Source organism: Vigna unguiculata, chromosome 10 (genome assembly GCF_004118075.2).
Source record: "Vigna unguiculata cultivar IT97K-499-35 chromosome 10, ASM411807v1, whole genome shotgun sequence".
Taxonomy (NCBI): Eukaryota; Viridiplantae; Streptophyta; class Magnoliopsida; order Fabales; family Fabaceae; genus Vigna; species Vigna unguiculata.
In genome coordinates this window covers 28,607,613-28,617,461 of record NC_040288.1, presented here as the reverse complement: position 1 = coordinate 28,617,461, position 9,849 = coordinate 28,607,613, and the positions used below count along the sequence as shown (strand labels likewise).

Genomic DNA, 9,849 nt, shown 5'->3' with positions numbered 1-9,849 from the left:
TATTACAACAAAAATACTTTAGATAACAGTAAAAAAATATATATAATTCATTGCTATATATCTATATCTATATCTATATATATATATATATATATATATTGTTTTATAATAAAACAACATATATTAACTAGTTTGTGTGAATTCAACATCTTCTTAGTTTCTTAAAATATTTTAACCTAATCTTTTCGAGTTATGAGTAACTTAAAATCAAGTATTGAGTAGTAAAATATTTTATTTTCTAGGTTTGTTGGATAATGTCAGTTCCTAGCAGTAGTTTCTCAAATATGTAAAAGAGAAAGTTTCCCAAACTACATACGCAACCATTATTATCAGAATTGCATTTGAATTTTTTTTTATACGACTACAGTTCTCATTTTTGGCGAAAACGACTGAATTTTTCTACAAAACCTGTTGAGGTAAGTAATGGAGTTTTCAAGGGGACGAAATTAAGAATAACAATATAATAATTAGATAAACTAAGGGTAAAAAGGAAGAACCAAGTTATTGACCAATGAAATCTTATATTAGGAATCAAATTTTAGCTAATAATGTCTATTTATAGCTGTATAATTTTATACTCACATTTTAAAAAAGTATATTTATTAATTGTATGTTATATTTACAAACTTGTTAACGTATTAACCAAATTAATAAAGTTTACCATATGCTTATAATTATTCAAAAATGTAACTTCTTGTATGTTTAAGAGTATGTCCTTAAAATTCTTGATACTCATTTTTGTATATAACCAAAACAAACGTTGACTGCTATATATGCAAAGTACTAAGCGTAGACTCTCTTATATTACACCAACCACTCTTTTTTTCCTTCATCCACAGAACCAAAATCCTTAAAGCTTGATTCTGATTTGAGGATGTTTCTCTGATCTTTTCTCTCCAAAATCAAAATCTGTTCAACCCTTTTCCTCCTCAGATTCTCACCTCTTTTCTAAGTATATAACTTTTGTGATCAGAAACCTTTCACATCCACAAATGTTTTTCTCAAAGAATGGCCATAGATTCTTCAAATTCAGAAACCAGGTTTCAAGCCCTGGTCTTTTCATTTTCTGATAACCTTTTGATCCTCACCAAACCCTTCTCCTCCACAACTATCTTCAACCAAAGCTCTCATTAGCCTTTTGGCTCACAAGTCACAATCTTTGGTGTGACCTTATTGCGGGACAACACCCCATCATTGCTATTCTTTAATCCATACACAGTTAATTTCCTTTCCTTTGTCCTGCTGCAAAAATATCTCTCTAGTGGCACCTCTTTCTGCTGCCACCGCAACTCCTATTTATTCTAAGTTCTTCATCCTAAGGTTTCTGGTAGTTCACACCAATGGTTCCCAAGCACTTCTACGAGCTTTCATGTGGCGTTGTTGAAATGGCTTGGATCATGCTCAGTGTTGACTACTCACGGCTCTTGTGGCAATTGTTTGGTGTCTTTTCCTACGAGAACCATGAATGGAAGCCTCGGATCTTCTAGCATATACCTTCAGTTGAGTCACAAAAACATACATACATATATAATATTACTTAATTTGTTGCTGAGTTTTCGATAAAAGTAGTTGTGTAAGTGTAGAACACACGTGCTGGTTAAATCAGATTTGTGGTGGTGAGTGATCAAGCCACATCAAAAACCATGTACAAGGGTAGATTAGGAGGAAAAGCTCTTCTTGGATATGTTGAAACTGACCCTTCTGGTAGATATGGTCGTGTAAGTGTTTCTCATTCATTTTATAGCTTCATTTTCTTTTTTCTGTGAATGGATCATTAACTTTCTGACTAAAAATTGGTCTGATATCCAGAATATGGTGATTAAGATGGAGGGATATGATAGATGCATACATAGATTCATGAAGATGTTCTTTTTTGTTAAACTTTAATTCAGATTCTGTGTTTGACTTTGAAAATTTTGAAAAATAAGTTTAGTGTATGACAATTATTAGTCATTCTAATCTCCAATCTTGGTGTGCACCATTCAATCTTATCTCTGCCATAGAAAGTGAAATTATCTGATAGCTGACAAAGTCATAGATCAAATTTAAGGATTCATAATCTTAGGATGAAACTGATCAATAATGCTAATTAATTATCCAAAACTATTTATTGATAATTATCAAGCCAGAGAATAAATTTGACCTTTACAAATAACAAATTCAATTGACAGATGATACTAGCTAATTTCAAGGAACTGAAGTAATATTTTACAGAAATTAGTCTGTCCACAAAACTGCATACATCATACTTTTTGTAATTGGCCAATTCTATGGAATTACGTAAGGTTTAGCCTTATTTTTATTTTCTTAGAAAAGGGAAGTTTTTCATTTTCTGTATTAACTTTTTCAGTAGCCGTTTTATGATTAAGTCAAATTATTTATAAAGTAATTAAATAAGAACCATTTGTTCTGTTTTGTCCTTTGCCAAGTCCTGGTTTATTGTCGTGACGCACCACCTTACAGAGGGTTATCTTACCTCCATAGTACACTCAAGGGTCATTTTTTCTATAGAGGCAAATTCAAGGGCCAAAAAACAACTGTTACATACATTACATCCACAGTTAAGTTTGACTAGTAATGCAAACTAGTGGCACATGTAAACTAATACAATTTATTCTGGCAACTAATCTATTTGCTAGTTGGTCTTAAAATGAAATAATTGATTAATTTTTTATTGTTATCTTCATTGGTGTGTAGTTCAGGGACATTCTTGGCAAAGGAGCAGTGAAGATTGTGTATAGGGCATTTGATGAAGTCCTTGGAATAGAGGTGGCTTGGAACCAAGTTAAGCTTGGTGATGTATTTCATTCACCAGATCTTCTTCAACGCCTTTACTCAGAGGTTCATCTCCTCAAGGACTTGGAACATGACTCCATCATGACCTTCCATGACTCTTGGATTGATGTCAATTATAGAACCTTCAACTTCATCACTGAATTGTTCACCTCTGGCACCCTAAGAGAGTAATATAATCAATCACATCTTTTAACCCTTTAACTAAAGACCAATTCCTGCATGAATACAGTGCTTGAATTTTCAATAGGTTATGCTCATAAACGTTAATTTTACACAGTTTCTCTTATTTTATGCAGGTACAGAAAGAAGTATCAGAGAGTAGATATCAGAGCAGTGAAGAACTGGGCACGCCAGATTCTAACTGGTTTGGAGTATTTGCATAGCCATGATCCTCCTGTGATACATAGAGACCTCAAGTGTGACAATATCTTCATCAATGGCCATCTGGGGCAGGTCAAGATTGGTGATTTGGGCCTTGCAGCCATTCTTCGTGGCTCCCAACATGCACACAGTGTCATAGGCAATTTCACTTTCTCTTTTAGTTGCTACTTAAATAATCAGTTATCAGTAATCTAAGCTAAAACTTTTGTCCATAAATCTGAAATTTTTGTTTGGTTGAGAATTCAGGTACACCAGAATTTATGGCACCAGAATTGTATGAAGAGGAATACAATGAACTGGTTGACATATACTCCTTTGGAATGTGCATGATAGAAATGTTTACTTCTGACTTCCCATACAGCGAGTGCTCCAACCCAGCTCAAATATACAAGAAAGTTACTTCAGTAAGCTTTTATTCATTGGAAAGACTTAACCTTTTTCAACTCTGTTTGGATCAGATTCTATTTCACTTATGCTTTGATTTTACGTATTTGACTGATTTGATTCAACAGGGGAAGCTGCCAGAAGCCTTTTACAGAATCCATGACTTGGAAGCTCAGAGGTTTGTGGGAAAGTGTTTGGCAAATGTCTCAGAGAGGTTGTCAGCAAAGGAGCTCTTGTTGGACTCATTTTTAGCCAAGGACCAACTAGACTCCCCACTCTCTAGCCCGACATTACCCAGAAAACAAACCCCCACACTCAATTTCATTGCACCACTGGCCAAAGGGATACCACCAATGAGTGACCAAACAAAGGACACACACATGACCATCACAGGATCAATCAATGAAGATGATGACACAATTTTCCTTAAAGTACAAATTTCTAACAAAAGTGGTATGCACACATACTTTCATCGCATGATACAATCATCTTTTGTTACATATAGTGGGGTGCTTCAGAGTTTTGTTACTATGTTTTGCATGCAGGGGAAAAGAGGAATATATTCTTTCCATTTGACACCATAAACGACACTGCAATTGATGTGGCAGTGGAGATGGTTAAAGAACTTGAAATTAGTGACTTGGAACCATTAGAGATTGCTGAAATGATTGAGGAAGAGATATCAGCTTTAGTCCCAACATGGAGGGACTGGGGCACTTCTAAGTATGAAAGACAACATAGTTTTAGCTATGAAGATGAGTGTGATATGAGTAACCACCACTCATACATCTCACCATCTTCTCGCTCTTCCTCTCATGGTTCTTCCCACAAGAATAATTCCCACCTCTGTGGGAACCATTACCCTTTTGCTCAAGATTGGCCTCAGGGTAATAACACTCTTTCAACTTGGAATGCAAATAACTTTCATCTCTGATTCTTCAAAAGCTGAAATGTTGTTTGATAAACACTTTGCTTAAGAAAACCAAGTCCAATAAAACCAGCCAAGCCAATAACTTGTAGCAGATTTAATACTTTTTTAATAACAATGTTTACTATTTTTTTCAGTGGCATTAAAGAATTTGATTTTGACTAATTAACTGTTATGCAGATGAACTATTTATGAATGATGATGCGAGCTCTCAAAGCTCAATGAACTCCTTCAAGTGCTTCAATCTCAAGTACTGTGACCCTGGCAATGAAGATGGGTATGATCCAGCTGCAGTGGTAGGAGCAGAAGCCCTTTGCTACTCTCCAAAAGGCAACGAAAAGTGCACAAGATTCTGTCCTCGAGAAGAAGTGATGGATGCTGATTGCACCAAACAGTTTTGCAACATGAAAATGGATTCTTCTCAGAGGTATCATGGAGTCCAGAGGCTAACAAGGATTCGTTCCTTTGTGGATCTGAGGAGACAACAACTGCAACGATCACTGATGGAAGAGATTCACAAGAGGAGAATCTTCAAGACGGTTGGTGCCATTGAGAACATTGGTTTTCAAAATCCAGAGGGAGCTGGGAGTTTTTTATTTTGATTTGTTCTACTTTCTGGTGTTTGTTGATTATTGCATTGCTTTATGAATCATAATGTGCGTGACTATTTGTATACAATACGGACTCCTCAGAATATTACAGAATAAAACTTGTGATATATTTTAATTTATGCCTATGTCTTGAGATGTTTGTAAGTGGTAACTTAAGAAATTAGAAAGCTAATGTTGGATATTAGTGTGCTACGCTGATGAACAAACATCGTAGTATCTTCTCTGCTACATGGTAGAAATCTAAGTGTGAGTTTAAGTTTCACATTGAGTAAAAATGAGAAAATTGAATACCATATAAATATAAAACTCATAAATTAATTGTTTTAAAGTTCTGAGTTAGAGGTGGTGTCAATCACTTATATGTGAGTTGAGTTCATGTTTCATCGGTGTTGTTTCTTCTCGGTAATCTTCTCTCGAAAGACCAATCACTACAAACTACAACTACTTTATATTTGATCCATGGACCCTGCTTATTTTAAACTTCTAATAGTGATGTATAAATATGCAACATTCAAAATGTGAGGCATAGGTGAAACTTAAATTTGATGCATGTGATCTCCTGATGCACATGTGAGCCACAGATGAAGCACAAAGTCTGCAGCATGTGCATGAAAGAAAGAAAAGTCCATTGAATTGATTGAAAGCTTAAGTAATGGCAATAACTTCTGCAGGTTTAAATGCATGTTTGGGGACAGTCAAAGGTTTCAAATTCAGAACTTATAAATGCAGAATCTGGCCGACAAATTAATTTCAGCATGTTTAAAAAAATAAAGTTAGACCAAATCGGTTAAATATTGAATATTCACTTCCCTGATACCATTCTCTATGAACTGATGCAGTTCTAGAGACTCAAGTCATAACATTTAGAAGCACAAGAAAGAAAGTCCTTTTCACTGTCTCAAAGTTTATGACTTCACCATGATTTCTCACATTCTCATTTCTTACAAGTACATTTATGTTTAAATGTCAGTTAAAGAGCTATATAGTACTTTTATTCCGGAAGTAACAATCCCCTTTTTCTCTATTCTATGTGTTGAAATTCAAAACTGCGCACTGAAATTTTGCAGAAGTACTTTTCTGATCGTTACCAAGCAAGTTCCTTGACCAGGACTTGAACAAATCAAGAGCATAACTCAGGCAAAACTTGTATGCAATTACTTATATTCTTTTGGTGCTGTTTTCTGATCATAATTGGGAAAAACAAGATCCTTGTGTAAAATTATGCCTTAAGCTTGATAATAATGGAGAAGAACTAAGATGGTGTTGAAATAATAGAATGTCCTGTGGTTAAAGTAGCATTATACCATAGTAGGACCTAGATGAAGAAAATTGAGTTACAAACATTGAAATTCAGTAACGGACACTTCCTAATTCAAACCTAAATGGCCAAGTACAACTTTTTACAAACGTTGAAGATGCAAGATATGGGATGAAACACAATTATGTAGTAGCACATGTGACCTCTTAATATGTTGAAAGATAAAGTGAGGACAGTTTAGTCCCACAGATTTAAATGCACTCTTGGATATAGCCAAAGGTTTCAAATTTACAACTTGGAAAAGACACTATCGGACCAAAGTATTAATTTCACCATGTTTAAAAAAAGTTAGCCACATTGGTTGAACATTGAACATTCAGTAAGAGGTTCAAGTTGTGATTTTAGACCAGTTAACAGAGGTTCATTATAAGTGAGCATTCTACTCCTTTTTTTTTTATGTCAAAGCAGGTTTTCTATCAAATGATCACATTTGGAAACACAAGTGTTATGCATATTGAGATAGGTGGTACAGTTGACAGATAACTATTTCTTGAACATTATGCTCAAGAATTTGACCCTGAGATTCATTCATATGCATTGAAGAAAATCAGTTTGAAAATGTCGACTTCTCAATTCTTGTATAAATTTGGCTTTACAATGGTTTCTTCGATTCTCATTTCTTGAGTGTATGATAGCAAGCAAGTTATAAGTTCCAGATTATGCTAAAGTGGTTATACATACATACATACATATATATATATATATATATATATATATATATATATATATATGTCCATAAACAAATAAATCACACAAGTTGCGTAAATAGTAAACTAGTGGTGTAGTGAGTAATATATACGTATGGTGTGTAATGAACATTGAGATGCAACTATGTATATATATGTTTGGATGCACCTACCCAACAATCGCATATAATTTAGAAGATAAATCCAAGAATAATTGAAACATAATTTTTCCTTCCATTTTTTAAAGATACTATTTTTTAATATAATATAATATATATATATATATATATATATATATATATATATGAAATTATTCTCTTAATAAAGAAAGTATTGACATTTTCTCATGATATATATAAATATAAATACATTTGTCAACTCTAAAGCTATAAAAAGAAACTACAACCTCCACCTAATTTCATTGTTTCCTTAATTAAATGTCCACAAACACATCACAATACTAAAGTTATGTTGACTTTGTATAAAATCCCGTTTTACCAATTTAAAGAAAAAATAACATTAGAAAAAATTGTAATAAACGTCTTAATAATTAAGTAACTTCATTTTAGAAACAAAAGAAAAAATTTGGGATCAAATGACTAATTAAATCATAAAATTATTATAAAAAAAAACCTTAAAAATGGTTTCAGCTACTACAATTATACGGTTTCTTATAATTTTTTTTTAAATGTTTTGTTTTTTAGAATATGTCATCACTTTCCATTAACAAAACGTATATACACCTATTATTAGTGACGTCATGCTAATATAATGGTGATGTCAATAATTCAGCATCACATCATATCAAATATATTAAAATTTTGATAGTTATAAAGAACTACAAGAAAGAAAGAATTAGAAAAACTCATGTTATAGTTACGTAAATAAAATATTACAAGGACTTTGAAATAAAATATGTTTACAAAAATGTAATTCTTTTAATAATTAAATAAATATTAAATTATAGGAATTTTTATCGATTATGCATGAATATATATTTATATAAAATACTAGATAACTCATCCACCCTTGTACATAATTAATTATTGTACTATTTATAGTAGGTAGCTCTAACAACTTTTCCAACTCTCTTTTTCCTAGCAAATATTCATTCCTTTTAAAGAATTAAGCGTTATATGAATTACCTAAATTCTATGTGTTAACATTATACTTTAAACTTTATAAACATTACGCACTCAAAAACTAATTTAAATATGAAATAGTTTGAGATTCCTTATCTTTATATATATATATATATATATATATATATATATATATATATATATATAATATTGTATTATATGTTTTTTTTTCTTATTTTAAACAGAAGCATTCAAATTTAATGAATATTGATTTTTATTTTTCTTCTTATGATTATTTTCTTGATTTCTATCTTATTATCATTTCAAAGGTTATTTTCTTTTTTAGGTATCAATTAGAGAATAAAACATATCTATTACGTTTACTTAGAGAATATGCTTATAGCAAAATGACTAGGATTAAACTCATGCATATTCTATTTTTTAGTCTAAGTATCATAAATATATATTCTTTGAATCATAATCAACTTGGCATGGTATTAAGGATGTATATGATGTTGTTCTTGAAAATACTTTTTAGACACTAGGTAAGGGTGATTGTATTAATCTTAGGAATGATTGTTGATATTTTGACATTTGCATATCTAAATTAGCTAGAATTCCTTATTTTGATAGAGTAAAGTCAAACTTTATTGTTCGATTAGCTTGGACAAGTACTCACCAAAACTTTCCTTCTTTTGGTGCTTGCTCGTTTATGTAATTTTTCTTCTTTAATGGTTAATGGGGATGAGAATGTGTCTAATTGGATTATGATGATACTAGTGTGCTTTCTCAAAAAGTTGCACAATAGTTTTACTCTTCTGGTATGGGATGTGTATATTGGGGAAACTTGATTTGGTTGGAGGAGTTGTCACCAACTAAAAATTTGGTTTTTTGGAAGTTGTTGTATGGTCGATTACCTATTGATTTGGAGGCTAAAGAAAAGGAATGGTTTTATGCTCTATCTGTTCTTTGTGTGGTAATAGTGTTAAATCTTTTTCTCATTTGGTCTTTCATTATTCTATTGTTATATACGGATGTAGAAATGACTAAAGGAAGTTTTTCAAACTTTACAATGTTCTTCTTTGAATTTGGTTGTTTAGTTTATGAAGTTTTCTTGTAGTACTTTGCTTAAAGTGGCTACCATTACTGCAATTATTTGAATGATTTAGAGGATGATAAATCATACTAGATTTCAGGATCCAATTGTTTTTACTTCTATTATTTTTCAAATTAAGAAATCAATGCATATGGCTGAGAGTAATTCTAAGAAGCATATGAGTAATACCATATGCCAATTGGTTTATGGTGAATATTTATGGTGCAACTAAGAGTTGTCGTAATTTTGCTTCATGTGCTTGTATTTTTAGAGGAAGTTGATGTGAACATGTGGGTAGTTTTTCAGCTTTTTCAGGAGAACATGCTTATATTTATGTTAAGTTTATGGGGTTTATTTATTCTTTGGAGGCTTTGGTTGAGAAGTGATTCTTCTTTAGTCTGTCATGAATTTTTAGATCAACGAGTGGTTACTTGGAGTCTTAAAGAGAGATAGTGTCAGTGTTTTCATTTTTGTAAGCTTATGCAAGGAATCATTATGCTAATAAATTAGTTAATGTAACTTTGATTCAGAGAGAACAATATAAGTACTTTAATGTTTTACCTCCAT

At 32.0% G+C, this 9,849-nt stretch overlaps 1 protein-coding gene across 1 annotated transcript; it reads left to right on the top strand.

The window, feature by feature from the left end:
- Positions 1-785: 785 nt before the first annotated feature.
- LOC114166756 (probable serine/threonine-protein kinase WNK5) lies at positions 786-5,281 on the top strand. The gene is made up of 7 exons (XM_028051548.1): positions 786-1,718; positions 2,698-2,963; positions 3,093-3,316; positions 3,424-3,581; positions 3,690-4,014; positions 4,107-4,448; positions 4,670-5,281. The coding sequence occupies exons 1-7, from the start codon at positions 1,644-1,646 to the stop codon at positions 5,089-5,091; spliced, it is 1,812 nt and encodes a 603-aa protein (XP_027907349.1). The 5' UTR covers positions 786-1,643; the 3' UTR covers positions 5,092-5,281.
- The last annotated feature ends 4,568 nt before the right edge of the window (positions 5,282-9,849 follow it).